Raw genomic sequence first — 26643 nt, forward strand, 5'->3', positions numbered from 1 at the left:
GCCAAAAAACAGAAATATCACATATAACATCACAGTGAATAGCTATTGTTTGTCCTGAAAAAGACCTAAAGTCCTACTTTTTTATTTCTTTTGACTGTGATGCTCTACCTACCCCTTTATTGTCAAATTAGCATGTGAAGGGCTTTGCGGTCAACAATACCTAATATGCAATGTCCTGCTGACAAACAGTTCACATATAACGACATTTCATGTTTGGACTGTTATTAATATTGTGAAACAGTCGTGGTTTGGTTAGGTTAAGGCTCCAAAACTACTCAGGTTTAGGAAAATACCATATTTTGGGTTAAGATAACTACGGTCAGACTTGTAACTATGTGACGTAACACATCATGTAATATAAGTCACACACATATGTCACTTACTTAATGTCAATTACGTCATTTATGTACATAACTTAAAAACAAATCACTCTTGATTCTTCATCACAAACGTGACGCGAACCCCGGTATGCGGCAGGAAAAGGCCAGTGCGTGACTGATCCAGCTCGTCCAACCACCTCCTGCTCTTTATATACTTAGAAGCATCAGACCACCGACCAAGCTGCTATATATGACTTGTTGGGAATGAGAACGGGATGTCGTGACAAAGTGCTGCGTTAGCATGATATCATGTTTGCATCCATCAACCGGATGTTATTTTCAACAAACTCATGCAGCTAATGTCAAAGCAATTAGCTAGCGTGCTACAGCTGATAAAAACAGTTGTCAGTTCAGCTAGCAAAATCAGTCAGCGGGTAAAATTGGGAAGCTTGATTTTTTTTTTCTTATTACTCTCTGAAATCAAGGACAAAAAGTTTTAAAAAGAAGTCTGACTTTCTAATGGCCAATGTGCCGCTGTTGTCATCGTACACTGCATATGTTGTGAGCTGAAATTGCTCAGCCTGACAGGTGTAACAACAGTTTCCGAAGGCGAGTGAGGTTTAGGATGTGGTCAATACAAATTTGATTATAAAACTCAACCTTGCTGCCATATATTACCTGCTGTCCAGGAAAATATTCTGTGCGTGTGGGTCCATTAACATCAGCAGTGTGTTCACCTCTAGTGAGCGATAAATCAAGTGTAGTACATGTGTGTGTGTACGTGCGTGTATGTGTGTGTATGAGTGCATTTCTGCTTACTGTGGGAAAAAAAGACATGTGTGCGTACAGTATATGGCTTGCATGAGGGGCTTTCCACCTTGAAGACAATTTGCCCTGACAGCACATGTCAATGAAGAAGAGGAGATGGGGTTAAAACAAATACGATGGAGGAGGAGGAAGAGCAGGAGGAGGAGGAGGGAAAGCTTGGTGCAGTGCCAAGTCTGAGGTCACCTTAATATTTGATCTGCTTCAGTGAGTGGAAACATCTCAGTACGGAAAGAGAGAGAGAAAGAAAAAAAAAAAGGTAAAACAGAAAGTGAAGGAAAAAGGAGTTTGATAATTACCTTCCTTAGTGAAAGGAGCTCTTGAGCAAGGCAGCAAAGTCTGGTTAGAGCAATGAAAATCTTATTTTGCTAGTTTTGACCATCATTATTTACATTATACTCTGGGAACTATTCCAGTCTCACGCCAAAGCTTGTAATAGCCCCGTCCATCCACTAAAGGTTAGGGTGTGAGCACGACAGTTTGGAAAAATGGTTGGACACTTCATTCATAAGACTTTCACCCAGACGACCAAAAGTTTGACTCCCATGTAAGACCAATGGTCAATGGTGACTGTCAGTAGTTTAAGTACAACCATGATCTTTTCCTAAACCTAACCAAGTCATTTGATTTTAATTGAAAATGATTTAATAGAAAATGAAACTGGACGTTGCGTGTTTATTTTTGGTAACTTGACCACGGAAGAGACGAGATTGTTTCCACAGATAGACGAGGCCAAATGCGACAGTGAAACAGTGGACCAGCAGGTCTATGACATGGTTTGGCTTGATATGTGGTTGCTGCGACGACATTTCACATGACAGGGGAAAAAACACTGTGACAGGTTGTAGACCAGCCAAGATTTCAGACAGATTAAATCACTTTACGGAAATGTTGGTAAGAATCCGTTGTTAGATGGTCTATGAAGTGGGTCAAAAATTGAATTTTTTCAGTCCAAATACATTTAAATTTGATCAGATGACTACACGTAATTTTTGCACCATTAGTGTCACGATTCCCCAAATCGACGATCTTGATTTGTAAAGATCAGTAGATCATTGGTTTTATGCCCCAACTATTGTCATTTACATTTTCAAATTATTCCTTAAAGTGATGTGTGATATACCCGCCACATTTTTCCAGTTGATCCTGCCTTTGATTTAGATGATCGACACTGGAAGCTCATTTCGATCGTTCTTCAATTTAAAAATGAAATTGTGATACCCCTGAGCCCCATTACCCATTTTAATGTGATGAGTACAATACTGTAGTTAGATTCTGCAACCTACTGCAAAAAGTACCAACCACCTGATGTCTCATTTTGGAAATAAGTTTTGAAATAGTCAAAGTCTCTTCCAGTGAATGTTATATATAGAAATACATTATATACTTGGGTAAAAAAGTTGAAGATGAACTGAGAGCAGAGCATTACATGTGAAGTTTGTAGTTCCCAACACTAAAATTAATGAATAACATTTTCTTTAATATTTATTTTCTTTTGCTTACTTTATCCATTTGTGTTCTTGCAAAGAGAAAGGTAAAATATGGTATCTTTACCGAGGGAACAGAACTATGCAGGAAATTGTATCGGCGTGAAATCTGCTAAAAGTTCAGGAATGTGACATTGGTCGCCTCAGAAACCAGATCAAGCTCCGTGACCACGGCAGCACCATGACAACCCCGAGGCCAATCAGCAAATCAGCCACGCAGAGGGCAAACAGACAGACAGCTGATGGACAGACTGATAGGGGAGGGAAAGAGGACAGAGACAGACGGAGAGTTAGAGAGATGGAGCGATAGGGACACACTGCACAACGGAGGGGAGATCTTTGATAGACGAGTCAGGAGAAAGAGAAGGTGGAAGAGATTTTAGAAAGTAAATACACTTTAATAATAATATGGAAGAAGAAGTCAAGGCATATTTTAATATACTGCAGAATATATTTAACTCTGAAATGGATCTTTAAAGGATCATATTGCTGACACGAGTCTTTGCTATCGATGCTTCCGTTATTCATTACAAACTATTTAAAGCTTCCATCCATATCATCTATTATTTGGTCATTCCTGCCATTTGTAATAATAATGATATCTTTAGCAAGTGCCCAGTGGTGACAATTATGACAATGACCGTTATTTTTCTTCTTGATGTGTGTGTGTGTGTGTGTGTGTGTCCAGGCGCTGTACGAGCCTCCAGCATCTTCCCCATCCTGAGTGTGATCCTGCTCTTCATGGGGGGGCTGTGCATCGCCGCCAGCGAGTTCTACAAGTCACGCCACAACATCATCCTCAGCTCCGGCATCCTCTTCGTCTCCGCAGGTACGGAGGGAAGGAGAGGGAGGAAGGCAAGGAAGGGTGAGGGAAGGAGGAGGATTTAGGAAAAAAGGGGGAGGAAATTGGATTGAGTAGAAATGGAAACGTTAGATGAAAGAAGAAAGAAAAGGTTTGGCCAAATGGAAGGGGAAAGGGGAAAGACAGGAGGAGGGTAGAAGTGTATTGGATGTACTTTAGGAAAAATGATGGAAACTATAAATGAAGACATCTTCAGAAAATCAATTTTCTTTTGGATTCAACATATCTGTCTTTGGGTACTGTCAATCCAATGAATGGATGGAAACTGATACAAAATTGGACAGAGGACAACACAAAGATGTTACCAGTGAACCTGCACTCATTGATTTTTTTTTTTTTTTTTTTTTGGCTGTTTGAGGGCAGTATAACAATCTGTAACAACACTGGCATATTGGCTTTCACCTTATGGAGTTGATGTGTTGGCAAACTGTGGCATGTCTACACATCGTGCATGGTGTCATGTCTTCGCCCACCTGATGAGCTTAAATCAAAAGTTTACTCCTGTTTAATTGTTTTGTCTCCATCGCCTCCTGCGGGAAATATCTCAGTCTTTAGATGCTAAATGCTCCACTGTGTTCACAAGCTAGTCGCTGTCCTAGCTGATAGAGAGACGGAGCAGGGACCCCCTAGTTCATAACTATTATATAAAAATTATGGTCCATAAAACTTTAAACCAAGCCTACAATAAAGTGTAGCTAACTGGCCAATATGTTTGGATTATACGTAGTTAGCCACACTTTGCTATCCCAGGTCATCAATAAATGGTTCGTTTTTATGGATAGGCACCATACAGGGAATTAGCATAACGTTAGTCTGCTCACATGATGGAAATCATTGGTAGACTATCAACCCAACTATCAAGCTTTTTCACTGAAAACAGCTGCATGCTGTGGCCTAAAACAACATTGTGAGAGTGGTGAGTGAGCAAAAACAGTAAAGCTGCAGGCCTTACAACCAAAACAAAGAGCTGAAAGGAGATAAAACCCTCTGTAGAGCTGAGGGAAACTTCAAATGCATGTGATAAATCTATGTTGGTTAGTCATCAATATGTTTCCTGTGTATTTGTTACTATTTGACTGGCCAGCGGCACGTTCCTTCACCGTCCAATCACGAGTGACCTCTTTGATTCTTCATGAAAAAGAAAATCTGCACCACGCAATCACCAATGCATAAAAGGGAAATGAAAAGACGCCGAGGATGAGGAGGCAGAAATGACAAGTAAACAGAGCGATGAGGAAATCACTGGTGACAGCACAACTATCAAAACAGATGAAATATACATAAATGTCTGTTTCGTGGAGCAGCTACCAAAAAAAATGAAAACAGCGCTCCCTGACCAGCAGGTGATGTGTTGCGTAGCGTTTCACATGTTCCATTCAACGATCGCCTCAGGACGAAGCTAGGGAGACAAAGATAGCACAGGTTGCCATTTTGCCAGATAGTTTTTGTGTTTTTGTGAGTGCATGCATGTGTGTGTTTGTACTCTGGTTCTAGGCCATGGCCTACTGTGCTGCACTAGATAACTAGTTCCCCCTCCAAGTCAGAAGTGAGAGATGCAGTTCTCTCTGTTTCTCTCACTCTCTTTCCCACTGTGTCTGTCTCTCTCGCCCTGTTGCTAGGCTAAGAGGAGGCCACTGGGATTACACTCTAAAAATAAGGTGTCCCTGATACTCTTCTGCTCTGATCCATCTCAATCAGGTCCTCGCAGGCCTCGCACCTCAGTCTGCTTTTCTGTGTCTTCATACAGTATTGTTTTCACTCTTTTATGTGCATATTTGTCCTTCTCGTCTGCCTCTCTGTCTGTCCGCGTGTCTATTTCTGGCTACAAACAAGCCAGAGTGATGATTTATGACAACAGCAACATATGATCAAAAAAAGTGGGGAGGGAGCAAAAAGGAAAGAGAGATGGAGAGAAAAGGTGAGACAGATGAGGTGGCTGTGAATTTGAACATAGACTGGTGGGAGGGTAAACAACCGAGATCCAGAGAAAGATATTCAAAAATAAGAAAGTAAAGTAAGGTTGAATCTGCCCCATTTTGCTTCTCAAAGAGGGAGAGAAAGCTATCGGGAAAAGCAGAATAAAAGAAGAAGAAGAAGAAGGCAGGTTGCTCCACTGGAGACAAGACAACTGAAACTTGATTTTAGAAAAGATTTTAATGCCAGTGACTCTGACAGGCGAAGCTGAGGAGTTGACTCTTTATCTTTGGTTTCTGATTTTGTGATTTTGTGGGCTTAACAGTTAATAGTTCAAAACGACATCTTTCCCTAAACAACTTGACCGTTGCGTACCAGCGACAGGCCAGACCTTTGTCGCACACTTGCAGTTTTTGGTTCAGTTGAGGCAAGAAAGCTTGGTTAGGTTTAGCAAATTAGTGCACAAGACGCTTTGAACCCTGGGCGCTATCGCGAGGACACAGCCTCTGTGCATGGGGCTATGTCTACCAACTGATCTATTGGGTCATCCTATTAGACATATTCTTGACTAGAAGTGGCTATATTAGCGAGGGCGGTGTGAAAACACTGCACAAGGCTTGAGTCTTCCGATTTCCCTTCTTGAATGACGAATACAGACTACCGCCACCTGGTGGTATGGAGAGTTATTTCCTCTCACAGCCGCAGAACATCGGAGCTAGTTGGCCATCGAGGGTATTCTTTGCAACTGCAATGGAAGTGCAGCTTTTTGGACAAAGGCAACATTACGCTGCAACAGTCGGCCTTCGTCGTTGTTGTTGTTGAATGAAAAATGTCGAATCTTTCTATGAATGTGGCTGAAGTTTTGCCCTTAAACTCCCGTACCTCTAGATAAAATTATAAGGGCCTCAAATTTGAATTGTGAACCACTCGTACAATGTTACACTTTATGTTTTTCAGCTGACAAAGATAATAGCTGTGGTGACTTTGGTTGTTCAGTGTGTGGGCCTACTTGAGTAACAGTTTGGCTGTGTTTTAGTTTTGATCTTATCTCTCTCCCTCTTTTCTTGTCCCAGGCCTGAGCAACATCATAGGAATCATTGTGTACATATCAGCCAACGCTGGGGACCCTTCCAAGAGTGACTCCAAGAAGAACAGCTACTCCTACGGCTGGTCCTTCTACTTCGGCGCCCTCTCCTTCATCATGGCCGAAATGGTGGGTGTGCTGGCCGTGCACATGTTCATCGACCGCCATCGGGAGCTCCGAGTGGGGGCGCGAGCCGCCGACTACCTCCAAGGTGCGGCCATCACGCGCATCCCCAGCTACCGCTACCGTTATCGACGTCGCTCACGCTCTTCGTCCCGCTCCACAGATCCCTCGCACTCCCGCGAGGCATCACCGGTGGGCCTGAAGGCCTTCGGGACGCTGCCCTCCACCGAGCTGTCCATGTACACGCTGCCCAAGGGCCAAACGGGCACCCCGACAGCCACCTATAACTCCACGGAGAGGGACCACAACTTCCTGCAGGTCCACAACTGCATCCAGAAGGACCTGAAAGACTCAGGCAACACCGCCAACCGACGCACCACTCCTGTATGAAACTGATAGAGGGACCTCAGACACTAAAAAAATCAGAGGGAATTTGGGGGGAGGCGGCAAAAGACAGATCACGGTATAAGGAGACGGGAAGAGGCTTAAATGGATAGATGGAGTGAGGGGTAAGCGGCAGAGGGGAAGGTTCTGAGCGCTCCACAGCACCTCAGATGATCACTGAGTTTCTGTTTAAAAAAAAGGAAACAGAGAAAAAATGCATAAAAAAAGAAACATGCATGATTTTCCCATCTACCATTGTTTAACAAGTTTTGAACATGTTTGTAAAGATTTGAGGGGGAGGATGGGGAAAGAGGAGTCGGGAGGGGGGGTGGCCGGTGGATGTCTGTCTCGGGGCTGTGGAACTGTGGAGTGGTGGGCTGGGCCAGACTGCCCGATAAAAGGCGAACTTTATATTTTTTACTCTTCCTCAGTCTGATGAAAAAGGGGGCGTAGTTGACCCCTCAGCCCCGCCTATGATCCCGCCCTCGCACTACCATCCCACGAGCCCCCCCCAAACACACACACACCCTAACCTCCCTTAAACCCCACTCCTTTCTTTAGTTGCTGTATCTTCTTGATTTCATTCTTTATTCGCATTAATACTGTGAACCATTGCGGTGTGGGATTTTAGCAGGGAGCAATTCAGGCCGCAAAAAAGAAAAAAAAAAGAAAAAAAACACATAAGTTAATATATGTATTGATTATATATAAATATATGAATATATATGTTAATAAATCATGACTAGACTTCCCTGGCGCAAAAAATATCAACAAGAAAAAAAAAGAGAAAACAAAGTAACCTACAAGTGAAACTAAATCAAGTCGTCATGGAAACCAAACCAAGACGGAGGATTCATCGTGACTGGCTCATGTGACGGGCAAAAGGCTTCAGCCTACTTGATAAACTGATATTGGTTAGTATTAGACACATCATCACATTCTTTTACAACAACAAAAAAAAAAAATCTTTTGGCCTTCCGCCGAAAACCCTGGCAGCCGTCGTTGTTCAGGGTCAACTAGAGGTGAAAAAGTTGACCTCACTTTTTTTTTTTTTGCTCCATAAAGGGGCGGAGCGAGGAGAGAACTCTGGGTAATGGAGGATCTCTCGGCAAACTTGAAGAAAGACTGTGGACAATGAAAATGTCACTACTGCCAAAGACACAAAGTAGTGCGTGAGAGAACATGGCTACCAGCGAGGTGAAGCTAAGTGACTCCAAAAAATTAAGAATTTACATGCATGCTAATCAAAATCATCCGATCTGCTTTTAAGGAACCTATGTTTTGAACAATTGAACAATGATACCATGTAAGGGCAGTGGGGTGACAAAGTAGAAATTAATGTTACAGTACTGTGTCTATTTCAATTTTTCTTTTCTTTTTTTTGTTCGAGTGGGTAATCTGGGTTTGGGGCTTCATTACGCTTGAAACAAAAAGAACAAACTTTGGAGAACGTATCAAGGCTTTTTTTAAACAGAAGAAAAATCTTATCTTGCCTTTTTTTTTTCATTTAATTTTATTTTCTCGGTTCCTTTGAACTCTCACACAGCCTTAGTCTCTTTTCTTTGTCTCATTTTTTCTTGTTCTTCGGTTTTTGCGTTGTGTTGTTGTAAATGAGAATTTAAAAAAAGCGTAATGTCTTTCAAGGTGCCAAAACTGAATGATTCTGAACTTGGATGCATCAAGTCCTGATGACGAATAAAAATTGAACCCCCCCGTAGGGAACAGAATGAGTCTTCTGTGTTATCATGTTTGGACCAGCGCCTTAGTCTGCATTAAGATTTAAGGCATTTAAGCAAAAAAGAGACAAGAGAAGGACAGGTAAGAAAAATGAGAACATAGAGAGACAACAAAAGATTGAATAAATGTGAGTTACCCTTTTAACATACAGCAGTAAAGAGCTCATCTGATGGTTAAGACCCAGTGAACATGGTGCAACACAAAGCCTGAATGAAGCGGCTTTAAAATCATTGAGGGATAACAGGCAACTCAAGAATGACCAGCAGTGTGAAAAAAAATAATAAGTCAAAAATTGTAAATGTGCACAAAGTGATTCTGAGTCTCATTCCCAGACCGTTGCCTTTGGTTGGTTAGGGGTTAGGGAAAAAACATCAGGGTAAGCCAACAGAGTACGGTGGGTGAAGAATAGCAGTGGGATCCATAATAATGTGGGAATGAGACAATCAACTGCCTTTCTCCAGAATCGCTAACTGCACCTTTAAACTTTAAGCTCCATTGTGGTTTTGACAAACTGCTGATGAACTGATGGAGAAAATTCAGTGGTTGACAGGAGGTACATGTTTTTTCCCAGGAATAGAAAATATCTGTGGAAGAGAAGATCAATTTTGGATTGTCCCTGATCGAACCAGTCGTAGGTTGATTATTAACAGTTCACATTCATTGCTCATGAACAAGCAGAGATGATCGAGCATTGTGTTGCATGATGCGTTTGCTTTACGATCAGTGCAACCCACAATTTTCTTTATTGCCAAAGTGGAAAAAGTTTGCTGCAAACATTAATTTTGCAGGGTCGTTAACTTGTTTATATTTTGTCTCAGAGCCCCACCTGGGTCAGCTGTCACTCAAACACACTGGCCCACCCACTTAACTGTGATGCTGCCATGTTTCAATAGACTACATGAAAACATCATCATACCTGCCAACATGGGATGTTTTTTCGGCAGAGAGGGTGGGGATAGATAGTATTTAGACTGTTTTCTTGAATGTTGTCCTGCATATAGATTTTGAGTTAACATCAAACACAACCCTTAAATCAGGTTGTGGGTTGCCAGGTTGCAGTGACAGATTTGTATGTGTGTGTCTGGCAACTTAGGCGATGTCAGACAAACTTATAGATCCGTGTGTGATGATTATTCATAATAAAGTTAGAGAAATTCTGTTTCCCAGTAGAAACAATGAAGTGGAGGAAGGAATCCAGGGAAAGTGCTGGTTGGTAGGTCTGAATCATAACGACAAGCCTTTCGAGTCTCTATAGCATGACCTGCCTCCACTCCACCGTCTCATACTGCACATTTTCTCTCACAGAAAACATGAAAGTTGCTTGATGTTGTTGGGGGTTAATCGCGGTGGAAAATGCAGCAGTACATTGCAGCACAGGCGTGACTTCCTGAGGGTGCAAACAGTGTGTACCGCAACATGTTGGTGCGGCTTTATTAATACTGTTACACACTGTGTTTAATCCAGGCTGAAAGTATGCTCCACCATGAACACTCTGTCCTTTGTACTTTTTACTCAGTCATGCACGTATTCACTCTCACCCCCATCACTCTCTATTCACTGTCATTCATTCACTCTCTCATCTTCATTCATTCACTGCCTGTTAGCTCTCCAGTAGCTGGCCGACCTGCCGTTCCATCAGCTGTGGAATAAATGTCAAATTCTTCAACATCAGCCTCGATGTCCTGCTGCATGATACTCTGTCTCTATGTGCTCTCTCTCTCTTTTTTTTCTATCCCTCTCTCTCTCTCTCTCTCTCTCTCTCTCTCTCTCTCCCTCTCTCTCCTCCCCTGGTGCGATGATCAAAGTGGCTGGCATGTCTCTCTGCAGTACTGCTGTGATCACTGAAGAGAGGCGAGCGAGGGAGGGAAGAGGAGGGAGGGAGGGAGGGAGGAGAGAGAAAAGGGAGTGGAGCAGTCGGGCAGCCCGATTCGAGCAGCGCCACACTGCCCCCCTCTGGCGTGGAGGTACATGGTGATGTTATCACATCAGCGTTCGAACTCGATGACCTCGCCAAAGTATATGGAACATAAATCTTCGACGAGAGTGGAAGCACCGTGAATATAATGGAGGGTAAATCCAGTTGACAATCTCATTTGCAGAACAACACTCACTTTCCCTTTTTAAGATTAAGGAGGGGGTTGAGGGTTTGCTTTTTGCCGATACCCCAGAAAATCTCCCCCCTCTTTCACAGCCTAATATTGGCAGGTATGTATATTTCTTTTTAAAAGGCTATAGACTTATTCATTTAAATGATTCATTATGGGGGAGTCCAGAACTTCACTAAGCATCTCATTGTTGAAGCTCCTTTTTCTACCTGTCAACACCTGTCTATGTACTGGTGGCCATTTTCCTCTGACATCTCACTCGGGGTGGGAAGCTCAGATATTGAGCTGCTGTGTTCCAGGTTTCGAGTCCTATAAACACAGGGAATCTGACAAATGGCTTTTGTTTCATAGCTTCTTGATTGATCAGCAATTGAGAAGATAATGGGTAGTGAAAAATGTGTAGGGACATATTTGAAGTTAAAACAACATATTTAACACATTCGCTATCGTTACGCAACAACTGACGTTAGCATTCAACCACTTCCTGGCTAACATTACTGTTTGATAGCGTCACACAATACGGTAGAAAAGACTTAAACTTAATTCTAAAATATCACTGCACATTTATTGAAACCTGGATTTGAAATGCACTGGATATAAATCATACAGTAATGTTAGTTTTAGGGCTGGTATAACTTGCCGGACAACCAGTGGGGACTGCAGGAGGTTACTGCTCCCAGCCGAGGAATAGTTCAGCACACATTGTCATTTTTGCACTTCAGCCCAGTTCAGTGGACGGAGCCAGGCAAGCTGTTCCCCCCCTTTCTTTCTAGTCTTTATGCTATGCTAAGCTAACTGGACAACTGCAAACAGACAGATGCAACATCGATTCTCGGATCCGTCTCTATACTAGAAAAGGAACAGGTATATTTCCCACAATGTGAACTAACCCTTCAAGGGGTAACAATTAAAAATGAATAGGAGCAACTAATTAGCATGTTTTGGGGCATGTTGAGCATCATGGCACAAAACAAAGCAATTTCAAAAACTATATCACAACATATTTTCAAACAACAGCACATACAGGTTACCTAATTTCCTTTTTTTGTCAAGACAGGGCATCATGTTTTTGAAATTGCAGAATGTATTAATAAATTTAAAAAAATTGTTATAATGCAGGCGAATTTGGGGGCATTGTGGGTAATTTTTGTCACGCTGCAGTTGAGACAGGAGGGTAGCAGATCTGGGGGAACAGCTGCTGTGTCCTCCCTCACCTGCAATTAGCAAGCTTTTTAGGTCATGGACAGTTAGGGGCTATGGAACAAGCCATGCTTAGACACACACACACACACACACACACACACACAGAGCAGGAGAGACAGAAACCAAGGTTGAGGTCAATTCAATCAAATTACTACATTAATATGAGTTAGCATAATTTACAATTACTGTATAATGGAATAATTTGGTTGTATCGCTATGGGGCACGACTTGATATAAACTGCAAAGGAACATGGGAAAGTGCAGGCAGGAAGCCATTACTTAAAAACTCAAAGTGTTAAGGTTCGAACGGACAAAATAAGAGAGAAAATCACCAGACAGACAAAGAGGTGATCTGCAGAAAACGAGCGAGTGTAGGTGTAAGATCTGAGCCGGAACTCTGTGCCCTGTGCTCAGGCTGGGTCATGAATACAAACCCTCTGTTTGTTTGGGTGAGGAGCGCTGCAGTGAAATACTGCCGAAATAAAACCCTGAAGTCCTGAAGCAGAGATATGATGTGTAGAAATGCACAGATACGTGTACGCTACGACTGATTGCAGTTGTCGATGTAGTAAAGAGCACGGCGAGCATCATTTGTAAAATGTGCACATATGGCTGCATGACATTTCTCGGTAATCTAAGTACAAATAAATTAGTTTATCCCAACATAGTAATTAGTGCTCGAGGTGTTTACTCAACATTTGGTATTTGTAGCACATGAGAAGATTTTTAATGCAGCAGCTCTGCTTGAGTCCAATATATTACACCACTTTTAATTCATGATGATCACCTGTCAATACCAAGTGAATGATAATTTATGTTTTAAGGCTTTGCAGCACACAGATGCTTTGGTCCACGACTCCTAAAGTGTCCTGCACAACTGAAACTTTGTATGCACTTCTTATGCACTGTTGAAACAGTGGCTGACCTCTTTTTATGAGGTTGGATTACTTATTTATGTATATGAATGATCAAAGCGCGACCAGACGAGTGGCTGCACAGATGACAGATCCTGTTCCATAACACAGTAACACCAGGTGCAATACTGATTTATTTGCTGAAAAACCTGCAGAAAGACATTCGTGCACATGCGCATCCTAATTTTTTCCTGGTATGTAGAGTCTATAGTGGTGATATGATGAGAAAAATCATTTGAAAATACATTATTTACACCCTTTTTGAGACAAAATCTTCACTGTAGCTGCTATGCTAGAAGTGTAAGCGCACACCCCGTCTGAAGTGGTTGCATGAGCTCGACCACACATAAGGGGTGTAAATTACAACTGTTTAAATCAAATTGGGATCTCGGGGCTTCCAGAGACTTGGATTAACACAAGACGAGCTGTATGGAGCCATTTTATATTATATGTATACATTTTATTTGGTCTATTTAAAACAAGTCCCCATCTACTGTAGTTGTTGAGTAGAATGCTCCAAAGCTGTTTTGCTGTGAAGCTTTGGATTTTTTTTTGTGGACAACGAAACTTCACCCAACTTATCATCGGCATGAGGGTGAGTAGATAATGGCTGAATTTTCATTCCTGGGTGAACCTTTCACCCAGGAATAGAGTATGCAATAGAGTAAGAGTATGCAACCTTTTTGTTATTCCCTATTTTAATCACTTGATAGAGCATGGCAGCAATATAGTACAGTACTTCTGCGCCCACTCGGGCCATGCATGATCAAATGCAGGCACTTACGCTATGCTTTAAATTAAAGCACCTCCCCAAATGGCACATGTAAGCATTAAGATGCGAGGCGTGAACAGTTTTAAAGCATTCATTAGTGGTCTGCTGAGTACTGCAAAAAAAAGACCCTGCATTAATTATTGTATATCATAAAATAATCTTTAGTCGTACACGGTCGTAATCCAAAGTGAAACAAATCTATTAACCGAACTGTGGAGAAAGAAGTGGTCATGGTCTGCATTAGTGGAATGAAGAGTATTCGTGTTACCCTGACACACACTCAGTGGACACCCAGACCAGCTCCTCTTCATCCCGCAGTCAGAAACATCACAAGGCTGACCTCTGTCACCTACTGCAGCCCTCTCAGCTTTGAATGGGAGTGGCTGTGACCACTGTTGCCCTCTCTTGTGGCTAAAAGATGAACAACAGCAGTTGTTCCTGCTGTGCTACAGGTCTGCGCCAAGGGAACAAACCTGCTCTGAATACTAATGATTAAGAGTGAATGACTGCGTTTAAGCAGGGAGAGATGACTGAGCACACGAGAAGTGTATAAAGACACTAAAACATTTCTGCGATTGTTGACCGACCATCTCAATATCAGCGGAAATGAAGAAGTCTGTCCCAAAGCAATAAGTGCCAGCCCACAGTCTATCCTGAGATGTTATTAAATTATATTCCCAAGACAGGATGCTCCATTTTAAATGAATAGAAGACAGACTTTAGGATACTGTCGAAGTGGTTAGAGTGTTTTTTTTTTTAAGGATGGTCAAGAGCTTGTGTTACACCGTCTTCGTGTGCCATAAGTAAGAACTCCTGGAAACTCTGCACACACATATTACTCACATTCATATGCACATTGGTGGGCAAAAAATAAAGTAGAAGGTGTATAATCTACACGCTGTACACAAAGCACCCTAATGTGATGGACAGTATTGCAATTATTTGGATTTTGTACCCATCAGCCTCGGAAAAAAAGAACAAGCAGACGCACCAGAGAACATATGCCGACAGCCTCACACACACAAATAGACATTACAGACGCAAAAACAATGAGGACAGAAAGAAAGAGAAGAAGAAAGATCCTAATTGCTATAATTATGATCACCCACTCAAGGAGTACAAAAACATTGTGCTGCAACAACAATTACATGATGTTAAATACGGATTCTGTAAGAACCTAATTTTTCAGGGGGAATAAAAAATGACTTATTATTAAAGAGTATTGTGGTTTTTAAAAAAAGGCCAATATTTCTCAACAAATGCCAAAATACATCTGGCACGGAGAGCTGAGAGAAATGCTAATTAAAAATCAAATTCAGTGACAGCGTTTCCTAACGAGGACAGAGACCGTCTCATGATTATTACATGCTGCAGTCACTTTCAATGTAGCGCGTAATGAGATAAAAACCATTGTGTCTGGCCTGAACCAGCGCGCCCTCGTTTGAATGGTGGCAGCTGGTCTGAGAGACAGGGAGAGAACAAGGACGCGGCTTTGACCTGGTTTGAATGGAAGACCGCTAATTAGAACGGTGATTACTGGTTGTTAGCGCCGCACCGGGGACACGCCTGAAATGATGTGAGAGGGGCTGCAGCTGGGGAGTTAACACAACAAGAGAGAGAGACAGAGAGAGAGAGAGGGGAAAGGATAGGATTGGGGAAGAGACAGCAAGAAGGAAGGGCGAGTTTCAAAAACAGCTACAAAACTGAGGGAAAGTGAGACAGAGAGAAGAGGACAGAGCGAGATGAGGAAATAAGGCAGAGAAGAGGCAGATGAGGCCAAGAACACAGTGACTTTGAGATTACAAGCAAACATAAAAAAGGGGAGGGTGGGAGGCAATAAATATGGGTGAGCCTGAACCTTTGTCCCGCCTAAAATCAGGAACAGACATCTCTGCAGAGGAGAGCAAAAGAGGTACAGACTCTGCTCTTTCCTCAACAATGAGCCAGTGTCTCATTGTGATTTTGGTAATGACCCCGACCATCACTGTGAAAGTAAACCCCTCCATCTGTGCAGAGAACGAGGAGATAAGAGACAACACACCTCACCACTGATTATCATAGAAAAACAACTTTTATTCATCCGAATATCAACAAGCCATTCAACGGTACAAAAGAAAATAGGCTTCCTTTGAATCGCCTCACATTCTCACGCGTGTCATGTATAAAGCGTATTAAAGTCTCTGAATGGAAATCCTGTGTCTATTATCCTGTGAGTGAAAAGTGGAGGTGTGTGTGTCTAGCTGGGACTCAGGTTCTGGATGGTCTCGCGGCGTTCTTGGTACAGCGAGTGGAAGGTCCGGGCTAAAGCGAGGAGCGGCGCATCGCAGTTCTCCATCTCCTTCTGCAACATGAGCACACGGTGATGAGTGATGGTGTTCTCTGCTCATGCATAAATACAACACCTCCCATTTAGTGCACTTAAACCCAAACACGAGCACAATGAAATGTCCACACTGAAATACACTTACAGCTGATGTCTCGTGGTACTCCAACCCCTGGCTCTGAGCCCATTCCTGGGCGAAGGAGGCCTGGACCTCCCTTCTAGCAGACAGGTCCGACTTGTTGCCCACCAGTACACCTGAGACAAACAAAAACAAACATTACAGCATTAATTAACATTATTTTCAGCTGGAAGTTGTTCAACCTACATAGCTGATGGTCATTTTATTCTGTTATCAGTGTCAAAAAAAAGGTTCTCTGAGACTATATGAGAAAATATGATAATGTATTATTTTTTTCCAAACATTACTTGAAGGGAGGCTTTCAGAAGACTGACACTTTAGCAAGAATATCTCTATTTTCATATTTTTATCTGTAAAATGTCGAGCTCAGTCGAAGCCTAATTATTATTATTATTATTAATGTTTAAAAATTTAATATTTGTATTTGTATTATTTATATTTATATGGTTATTGCTGTCTTTCTATTCTTTATATTAATATCAATATCAGCCTCAAAGATCTAGTATCTTGCAGGCTCTGGTTCACAGCTATTCCACAACTCTACCAGATATAAGTCTTACTCTCCTTCACATAATGAAGAGTGGAAAATCTGGGCCAATTCTCGAGAAATTGTGGTACAAGAAGGAAGGCCAGGGGTCATGAGAAAATATCCACAGCAAATTGAATAGAAAACATAATTGACAAAAATTTAGAGTCAGGGGGAAGTTTTACTCTGACACTGAATTGAGAGCAACTTCAGTCTGACAGTGTTCCTCAAATTCTCTGACCTTTAGAGGACTCACCTGGAACGTGGCGACCCTGGCAGTGAGCACGAACTCTCTCCATCCAGTGGCTGCAGTTGGCAAAAGACTGCTCGCTGGTCAGGTCAAAAACCAGGCACACCAACGACAGCTCACCCCACTGTGGAAGGGAAGGCGAAGGTTGTGTAGGTGTCACATGCAGGGAATGAGAAGAAGGGGACGAGTTAGTATCAAATCAGCTTACTTCTTTTTTTCTTCTGTGACAAAATACATAATAGTTCAGTAGCCCCCCCTGTGTTTGTACTGTATGAAAGGATGTGGAGCCCTGGATGGTGACACTCACTAGTTTCATGCAAATGCGAGCAGTCTCACCATTTTTTCGCAGGCTTCCACTAATGTCTGCTTCCCTGCAGAGTCTATGATGTAGAGCTCCTGGAGGGGAAAGGCGAGAAGAGAAGGGAAAGGGAAGAGGTGTTATACATGGAGATTTAGTCAAATTACACGGTTTTAAACGTCCTATTGTCTTTGGCAATGCCATTAACGTTCTTCCCACTATGCTGCCCTATTGCTTACTGAATACAGATGAGAAACTAACAGTATTAAATGTCCCGGAAAACGTCTTCCACAGGCAGTAATGGATTCCAGTTCTCACCACCCGCCTTCAGTGATTTAGCGACTTTTATTATAAAAAAGTTAGAAGCAGTGTGGCGGACACAGTATGAAGAAGAGACAATGGCTGGACTCACCACGCTGTCGTTGGTCTCTGGGATGTTCACACATTTCATTAGCAGCTCCACACCGCTTGTCTGCCAATAACAAACACAACCAAGATGTGAATTATAATGCTGAATTAGTAATGTAAAGCTTAAAAGACCTTCAAGAAGCCCGCAGGCCACGTCTCCGTCTTTTATTTGTATAAACAATGTGACTGTACAAAACAGCGTTTTAAATACAAAATACCTTACTGTGGTCAGTGTATTTTTGGCTACATTTTCTCATATTTTTGCTTCTTAAATTTTCTTAATCGAATCAGATTGTAGCTGTTCCTTCCTGTCAACATACGTTTTATAGAAGAGAAGAGAAGAGAAGAGAAGAGAAGAGAAGAGAAGAGAAGAGAAGAGAAGAGAGACATTTTGGCTGTCACAGAGTTGACACCGTACACAGTAGCACAACAAACTGTCTGGTTTGATTTATTGTTAATGTCTAAACATAAGCATCACTAATTAGCAGCTTGGCTTGGCTTGAAAGCAGCTACTCTTCTAAATCTTCTCTCCTGTGTCTCCATTACTCTGGATCTTATTATTCTTCATGTCTCAATAAAGAAAAAATGCCTTTAGGGAGGCGACTACCAGGCCTGTTTAAGTCTAAGATTGATACGAGCCCCGTTTGGGCCCAGCTGTGGCAACAATTAAGACATAGTGAGAGTCTTTAATTGTTAATGAAAATCTGAGAGGTAGAAGTATACATTTATACAGGGTTGTTACCCAGGCTGGCAGTTTGACTGGGATTTGTCATTTTGGCAGATCACATTGCATAGACGTCATTTCCACTTTATACTTTTGAATACAGCGATTGAGGAAGAGTAATCGACAATTTTTAGAAATAAATGCAGGGCATCTGGAGGATGGTGACAATGAAGTAGATTTAATTCAGATAGAAGAAGAAGGAAGAAGACTTCCTGCAGCAGTGTCTTTTCAAAAAAGGGATGAGTATCGGCTGAAATTTTGTATTACACGATATCTGGCTTTCAGTACAGATACCAACATAATATAATAATAATAAAATACCAGGTTTTTCCATCAAACAGTTTCTTTTCCATCCACTTTAGTCGATCTTTTGGCCATCTCACAGCGGTGGAAACAAGCTGTAAATAAAATACCAATACATTACTGGCCCAATACTGGAAAATGTATACTGTATATGGCCTGATGATGAAATTATCGTCGATAAATAGAGCCAACAATGCAAGGCAAATTGCTTTCATTGACTTAACAAGCGCAGCATCTACACACTCGATAGTTAGGGGCAGTATGCGCCTTTAAAATTGGTTTGCAATCTGCCGATAAACACATGGACGAAAAAGAACAAGTGCAGAATGTTGTTTTCATGCTATCTGTACTGAAAATCAGATATTTTTTCTCATTAGACCTTTTGAGCAAAGCGAAACCCATTACTCTTTCTCAGCTGGTCTGCACTGTTTCACCAGTCAACATTACAGAAGGGAAATCCACACCGGCAATTCCAGTTATCTGACGAAATTAGTGGAGTCCCCCCTCAAAGGCATCTTTCTTTATTGAGACATGAACAATATTAAGATTCAGAGGAATGGAGGCACAGGAGAGAAGGTTTGGAAGAGAAGCTGCTTTCAGGCCAAGCCAAATTAGTGATGCATTAACAATACTCAGGTGCACCTGGATAGAGCCAAACATGTCATCGCCAGTTTGTTTTTTGTGTCAGAGGAAGACAATATGATTGTTATTTGCGATACATGTTCCACAAGGGTCCAGAGAGGAGGGAGAAGGGTTAGGGTTAAGAGTTTTAACACAACAAATCTTATTAGAGTTATATGGAATATTAAATCAACCATCTTTGCTCACTATGTCTTAGCCTCTTTTACCCTCAGGGGTGTACGAACTAAAGGTCAGGAATTTCTTTTTACAATATAAAATGCAAAGTTATTGGTTATCTTATCATATTGGCCATTAGAAGCAGGTAATTATAAGTTATTAGTAAAAAAAATCCATATCAGGAAGCCCGAGGCAAAACTGCCTACTAGCAGAGACGGACCGATATTAGCATTCACTGAGAGTGGTGTTTGTGTCCAATGTATGTATTAATATTCACTCTCCACCAACCATCACCACATATCTGGCTCTATGTTCACCAGCTAGTTACTCACTTTGTCTGTCTGCCGTTTGGTGCAGGACAGGTAGAGTACAGCGAGCTTTTTCAATGAAAAACAGCTGTTTGCTGCAGCCATGAACGACCCTCATGAGAGCTGTCATGACTGACCAAATATAGTAACGTTTGAACATTGAGTTGAAAGACACAAACGTCCGTCGAGACGATTATCTGAAGATTTGTCGCTACAAGCAGCAAATTTCACACACAAGTAGACATGATGGTATCAAAAATATTGATTTTAGCTTTAACAAAAGAAGCCATAGTTCTCAAACGTTGAATGCTGTCCACTCATAAGCAGCTGTACAACAATGGTTTTACCGAAAGGGTTAACACTAAAATTGGGCAAAATCTGGATGTATGTGATCAAAGAATAAGTTAAACAAATTATGACTAAACATTCAAAACAATATTGACAGTTGTGGCTGGTTATGTATCTTTTGGAGGACAATAATGACCAGAAAAAGAAAAAAAGTACTTGTTTGAGCTTTGGTGCAGAGGTTGGAGTCATAAGAAGTTAAGATTTTTAAACATGAATACAGGGCAAATAGAGGAGGTAGATATAAAAAGGAGACGGACTGCAGGCAGTAGAGGGCAAGGAGGATATGATAAATATGCTCTTATCACAGATGCACGTTCTTCACAAGCTTTGAGATCTAATGAAGTCCTAAGTGGACTGGATGGTTGCAGGCTGCCTTTCGCCACCGTGCATCCTCTGGTACGAGATCAGTGGTGACCTTGAAGAGGCAAGTCGAGGTTTCTTCACATCAGCACCAAACTCTAAAATTGATCTGATCTCCTGAGCTCACACTTAACCGAGCGTGTCAAATGCCAGAGAGTAAAACGCTGAAAACACGCACACATACTTTTCACACTCACTGCCTCCGTGAAACACACACACACACACACACACACACACACACGCACACACACACACACACACACACACACACACACACCACAGACCAACATTTACCTGATTCATACACAAAAACGGTTCATAAACCAGGATCCACACACACACACAGAAACGATGCGGCGGTCCTGCTTCGGAGCGGTCTAATGAGCTGGTGTGATGCATAGGAAGCCTCTCGCTGGAATGTCAATGAGGGCCTATTAGTAACAAATAAGCTTGGAATATTGCTAACGGGCCGTCTGACATTTTCAAAGGAGGACGTGAGCAGAATGGCCGACAGCCTTCGCTACCCTTCAAAATCAAAAGTTGAGGAACATGAGGGATGACTTAGGTGTCTGCACAAGGAATAACTCTTCGTAGGGGCTGCTTTCTTTTTCACATTAGTCACAATGTGAAGGACACGCTGTTCCCTGCTCCCATCTGCAGCAAAATCTGACAGAGAAAATCCAACTTGATACATGTACTACTGCTTACAACTGATATTGATAATGCATCTCTAGGTCATGAGTGTTAAGTGATGTGTTTATAGTGGTGTACAAAATGGTATAGACAATTTTGTTATTTTTAGAGGCCTATCAGAGCCTCACTGCCTGAAGAGTAACAGCAGAATTAAGTCTAAATTAAAGGGTTTATGTCCTTGGGAGCATGAATGTGCCCAGTACATTTCATGTCAGACTGTCCAATTAGATTTTTGACATTTCTTTAGGGGAAATCCTTGGCAAATTGTGGTACGTGCGGGAAGGTCAGTGGTGGGGTCGGGCATATAGTCTTCCAAATTGGCATGTGACGATGTCGACAGTGAAACATTGTGATGGATTGTTGTTGGGAGTTGAACCTCTGAATCTGAGGTAGTCCTACTTCAATGTTAATCCAACCAGTAGTTATTTCTAAAACATTTTAAAGGTTCAATTAAAATGTAAGTGTATGTGTATATATGTAAATACATTTATAGTAAACAGCTCCAAAGGTTTGGACGGTGTAAGTTGTCCTACATGAAGCACTTGGCGCCAAGTGAGCAGATAGGAGTTAAAAGTTAAAAATATTTCGACTAATATCAAGCAAGTGGCTGGCTTCAGATAGGTGTTTTAACAGTTGCATAGCAACAGCAGAGAGCGTGACCAGCACTTTCCCATGAGCATTTGTTTCAGTGCATCCAGCTAATAAAGTAGAGTCTGGTGGACATAGGGCCCTCGGTCTGCAGGTACACATGCTAACCTGCATGCATCTCCTCTTACTTTCAATACGACATCCCTTCTCATTAGATATTGCATGGTTTTTTTATTTCTTTTTTACAGAATTGCATCTGAACGTCCTGCATTTATTTTTTTTTGTTTGTATATTTTCATATTCTGCAGTAGCACAGATGTGTTCAGGCTTGCATGGAGTCACATACAGCATACTAAGCCAGTGCAAATTAAAAATGCAGCACTATTGCAGCGCATTTCTACACTTTTAATACTCTACTAGCCGAACATGAACAGACATGCACAGCATCACAAATGAGTGGGTATAGGTCTATGCAGTATGGAGCAACTCAACACTGTTGTACAGTGTGTGTGCAGGCTTGTTAAGTACCTGTTCTGGTGGCGTTCCAGAATCCTGCTGTATTAATTATCGACGTTCCTGTCACCTCAAAAAACCCCAATACTGCTGATACAGCAGGAGCTGAACAAACACACACAAACACACACACACACGGCTCTTGTCCAGTATTTTACCCACCGACCTGTTCTTTACACTAACCAGCAACAGAGCTTAATAGTAAGCTCACGGATGAATGTGTAGAGGTTGCGCAAGTGCACATATTTATGTTCACGAATGCATGCACTGCACCTGCAGTCACTTGTGTCATTTAGTCAGCAGCCCTTGAAACTTTGACAGAGAGAATCAGTGAGCAGCCATGACCCCATTTATCACTGAGTCAGGTTAATGACAGAGTTCCCTCCCTCATGCAGATTAGCATAAATAATGCAGATTAGCCTTCTCTGCATCAGCATTAATTGTTACATTATGCTGTTTAGCACTTCAGTGATTCCTGTAGAAGATTTAAGAGACCTCTGCAGGTCCTTGAAAAGCTGGCAAGCAGTTCCACTAAAGAAACTACATATGTAACAGGATCATGGTTATCACTGACTAGAGTTAGTCTTGACGATTGGCAACTGATACACAAATATGTCTTGCCAAAATCTTATGACTTCAGGCAAAATTACCAAATATTAAACTGGTAAAAGACAATGTTTTTGCTTCTAAGTAGATACTGATTGCACAGTGTAATGGCTGTAGAAAAATTATCCACATATCGATGGGTTCCTTATAAACCTCGCTTTCACTATGCTATTTGGTCTGCCACTGGGCTGGATTTTTCCCAGAAAAATGACAGTGGCAGATGTGCTTCCTTTGTGCCAAAATCGCCTGAGTAACCAAAACAGGATCCTATCGCTATCCCCAGGTGACAGTGGAAGAACTGGAATAAAAGGTGAAGAAGGAGAGTGATAGAAACCGAGGTAAAACAGGAGGAGAGTGCTCCAGTGTTGTGTCAAAATCTGTTCCCCTGATATTATGTGTTTCTTGGACTTGAGACGGTTCAAAATCATCATTCTTTCCACTAAATCAGCAAGTAACAAAACCTGCCTACTTATTAATAGAACTGACGGTTTTAATCTGCCTTTTTCATCACACTGGGATCAGGGATACTAAGTAAAAGTAAATATTTCAATTATTGCCTGATTCTAAAAGTATTGATTGATTTTGTAAATTTGAAATATGTGGCTATACATGATTAATTATGCAAAACTACAGTACACTAAGTACTTTATTGCTACTTAACTGAACTGTCTGTATCTACAATAGAGCATGCTCAGATCTCTACAGGTATGACTGACTAAAGATGAGTTAAACGTGTACAACTAAAGCAGCAGACTTAACTGCTGTAACATCAGGCAGGACTAAACAACTGTATATTTAATAAATATTGCACTACTTCATAGCACATAAATCAGTTTATCCCCAACATATTGTTGTCTATTTCGGACTAGCAATGAGCTAGACTAAAACTTCATGAGCTGCTTCGTCTTCTTACCCTACCTGAATGTAAAAATATAAGCCTGTGGCTAGTCCCTGACTCAGAGCGCAGCCAAATCCCTAAATCCCTCAAACAATTGTTTTACAACTCAATTCCTCTGTTATGACTGTGTGATACGAATACAATAGAGTACATCCTTATTATTATGAGGAGCGTTCTCCACATACACTGCAGTAGATTTGGTATTGCATGCCCTTGCTGTGGGACGTGTAGCAGCATCTGCCCTTTATTTCTTTCGTGGTAATGCTCTCACCATGCTGTAGTTCTTCTGGAAGAGACTACCGTCACTGTGGAAAATATGGGAAAGTGCACTTTTCCCCACAGCAGCATCTCCTACAGAAACACACACACAGAAAGACAGAGACAGAGTGTTATAAAGTGTGATTGTTGTGATTTCTCAGCAGTTCTGAGTGCTTGGGCTTATCATTCACCTTCCTTTATTTGTTAGACGAGGTTTGCAAGGTGGTATTACCAAATTATCAGGTAGAATAAACGAATACAGCCACATTTACCAGCACTTATTTAGTGCCCAATCAAATGTCTGCTAACGTAACCATTAATGATTTTGTCTGTGATGCAGACATCTGAGGTCAGCTAACATTAGCTGTACTGAAGACAGCAAAGCCCGCAAATTGTTGTTCTTTGCACACGTGCTTTTATGAACCCTTACGATACGTAAACAAACACAGTTTTAGATGTAATACCATTGTATTTATCTATAATGCTTTAACGCCGAAAGGTTTAGTAGTCGACTTGTTAGCTTTAGCCCCATGTAGCATAAAGATGGACTGAATGTATAAAACCTTACCGATAAGCAGACACCTCGCCCTCAACTTCACCATTACAGCTGGTAGCTTCCGGACACTCTACGTTAACTGTTTTGTTTCATTAATGACGCTAAAAATACTTTATTTTCTGTTTTAACTGTCTAATATGCATCGAGATATCTTCTTCCTTGAACCTCGGCAACATGGACACATCGCGTCTCTTAGCAACCAGCCACAGTGGTGTTTCATTGGTTCAGCCGGCGAGCACGTACAGCGCGTAGCTGAGCTGTCATTGGTTGGTTTTGACGACGTAAAACGTGCCTGGCACTGGGGTATTTTCCCCCTGAGGATGTCTGTCAGGCGTGTCCCCTGCACAGGCACATCCTGCAGAGATGTATCCAGGTATATTGTTGATGACATTGACTCTGAAGTTTTCTTTTTCTATTGGAAAAATGTGCTCTTTGGTTTCCTCAATAATAGGAGTAATAAACAGACAGAATTATATAAAATCAATCTGTTTTCAATTTGAAAGTACCATATCCACAAAGCTAAATTTAGCCACTGGAAACCTCTATTTGTAGTTTTTGAAAAGGAAATTAAGCAGTACATTGAAAACATCACTGATTTAAAGGTGCACTATGTAGTTCGGGGAATACATTTTAAACAGAAGAGAAAGATCTTCATTGACTGATTTTTTTTATGCCTAAACAAACTAAATAAACAAACTCTCTTGGTTTTCATGACAGAATAAACTGAATAAACAAACTGATCTTAAAGGACAACACTATTTCATACTGTTTTACTTTGTTTATATGTGGCGGACCCTGCCAACCTTTGTAGCTTCACACAGTGTTCTGCGGACCTTATTTCCCTCTAAAGCTTGATTATTTACTTATGGACAAAAAAATATTTTTGAGGATGTATTATTACCTCATTAATATTGTAAACATTAAAATTCTTCTTTAAAAAAAACTACATTGTGCCCCTTTAAAAAATGAGAAAAATGCAAAAATCTTTTACCTGTGCTGCTTGTTTAATGTATTTATTTGAGATCTCCCCCTGGCCCTGTTCTTAACTTATCCTTTTAAGTATTAATCACTTTGTGTTTTATGTATTAATGACTTTATTTGTTCAGTAAAGAATGGAAAAAAATAATGTTTGTCAGGAAAGCTTCCTCAACAGCCTGTGTACCATCTATCAACACTACTGGGAGTAAAAATAGCTGCTTTAATTTGCTTGTTGAACTGGGAGTAAAAAGAAATTCATGCAACTATGGGTTGACGTTTACATGCAAAGCCCAGCACGACCACCAGAGGGCGCGCTTCTTTTTTGCCTCAGCATCTTAAATCACGTTGTTGACATGGACTTGCAGTTTTGTTGCGCTTAGTTGTTCTTGCATCGCTTTAAAACTTAAAATAATCGTGTTACAGTCGTTTTTTTGAATATAAATGTGTCCAAAGTTAATAGCAACACATGTTTAATGTTGCATTAGCACCCTGAGACATCTTTACTAAATATAATATCCTGATTGAATCAACTGTTCCCTCGTCTGGGCCCACACCTCACGTCTGCTGGGGGGGGGAAATAAAAGCCCCTTTAAACAAATAGGGGAAGAAAAGCGCGTGACTCCTTCAAACGCGTGCGCGCGCTCGCCGAGGCGTGACAAACGGAGGCGCGTTCACGTGTTCGCCAGCGGCTCCCAGCGCTGAGCGAGAGAGAGAGAGAGAGAGAGAGAGAGAGAGAGAGCATCATCACAACACTGGCACACAGCCTCCCCCTGGCCGGATATCGAAAGAGGACAACAGGGGAATTTAGAGGTTAAATTAAAAAAAAAAAAAAACAACAAGAGAGGAGACACGAGCGTCCATCCACCCTCACACCTCCACCAGCACCACCAGCACCACCACCAGCACCACCAGCAGCAGTGATAGTAGTAGCAGGAGCAGAGACTCGGGGATTTTTTCTCTCCTCCGTCTCTCTCGGTCGCCCCGGTGCTGGTGCTCCACACACCCTGTGCCTTTGAACCAGCAGCGGAGGAGGAGGGG

At 41.6% G+C, this 26643-nt stretch overlaps 2 protein-coding genes across 3 annotated transcripts in view; one reads left to right on the plus strand and one right to left on the minus strand.

The window, feature by feature from the left end:
• Window positions 1–7005, plus strand: part of LOC141002621 (voltage-dependent calcium channel gamma-2 subunit-like) — a 65263-nt gene extending 58258 nt beyond the window's left edge. For both annotated transcript variants that reach the window (XM_073473987.1, XM_073473994.1), the window contains 2 exons: window positions 3321–3461; window positions 6482–7005. In XM_073473987.1, the coding sequence (XP_073330088.1) occupies window positions 3321–3461; window positions 6482–7005 (665 nt within the window). The remainder of the gene's footprint in view (window positions 1–3320; window positions 3462–6481) is intronic.
• Window positions 7006–15782: 8777 nt separating this feature from the next.
• On the minus strand, window positions 15783–24790 carry ift27 (intraflagellar transport 27 homolog (Chlamydomonas)). The gene is made up of 7 exons (XM_073473800.1): window positions 24640–24790; window positions 24085–24164; window positions 17679–17738; window positions 17305–17364; window positions 16975–17092; window positions 16199–16308; window positions 15783–16071 (listed from the first exon to the last, which is right to left on the minus strand). The coding sequence occupies exons 1-7, from the start codon at window positions 24671–24673 to the stop codon at window positions 15967–15969; spliced, it is 567 nt and encodes a 188-aa protein (XP_073329901.1). The 5' UTR covers window positions 24674–24790; the 3' UTR covers window positions 15783–15966.
• Between the last annotated feature and the right edge of the window lie 1853 nt (window positions 24791–26643).

The sequence above is a fragment of the Pagrus major genome, chromosome 1, assembly GCF_040436345.1.
Source record: "Pagrus major chromosome 1, Pma_NU_1.0".
In the NCBI taxonomy this organism is placed as follows: domain Eukaryota; kingdom Metazoa; phylum Chordata; class Actinopteri; order Spariformes; family Sparidae; genus Pagrus; species Pagrus major.

Bases quoted from the DNA above. Each gene is read 5' to 3' on its own strand.
- ift27 (XM_073473800.1), bottom strand. From the start codon at position 24,673: ATGGTGAAGTTGAGGGCGAGGTGTCTGCTTATCG. The intron at 17,365-17,678 runs GTGAGTCCAGCC...TTTCCCCTCCAG, and splicing joins CAGAGACCAACGACAGCGTG to GAGCTCTACATCATAGACTC. The intron at 16,072-16,198 runs GTAAGTGTATTT...CTCATGTTGCAG, and splicing joins AGTACCACGAGACATCAGCT to AAGGAGATGGAGAACTGCGA.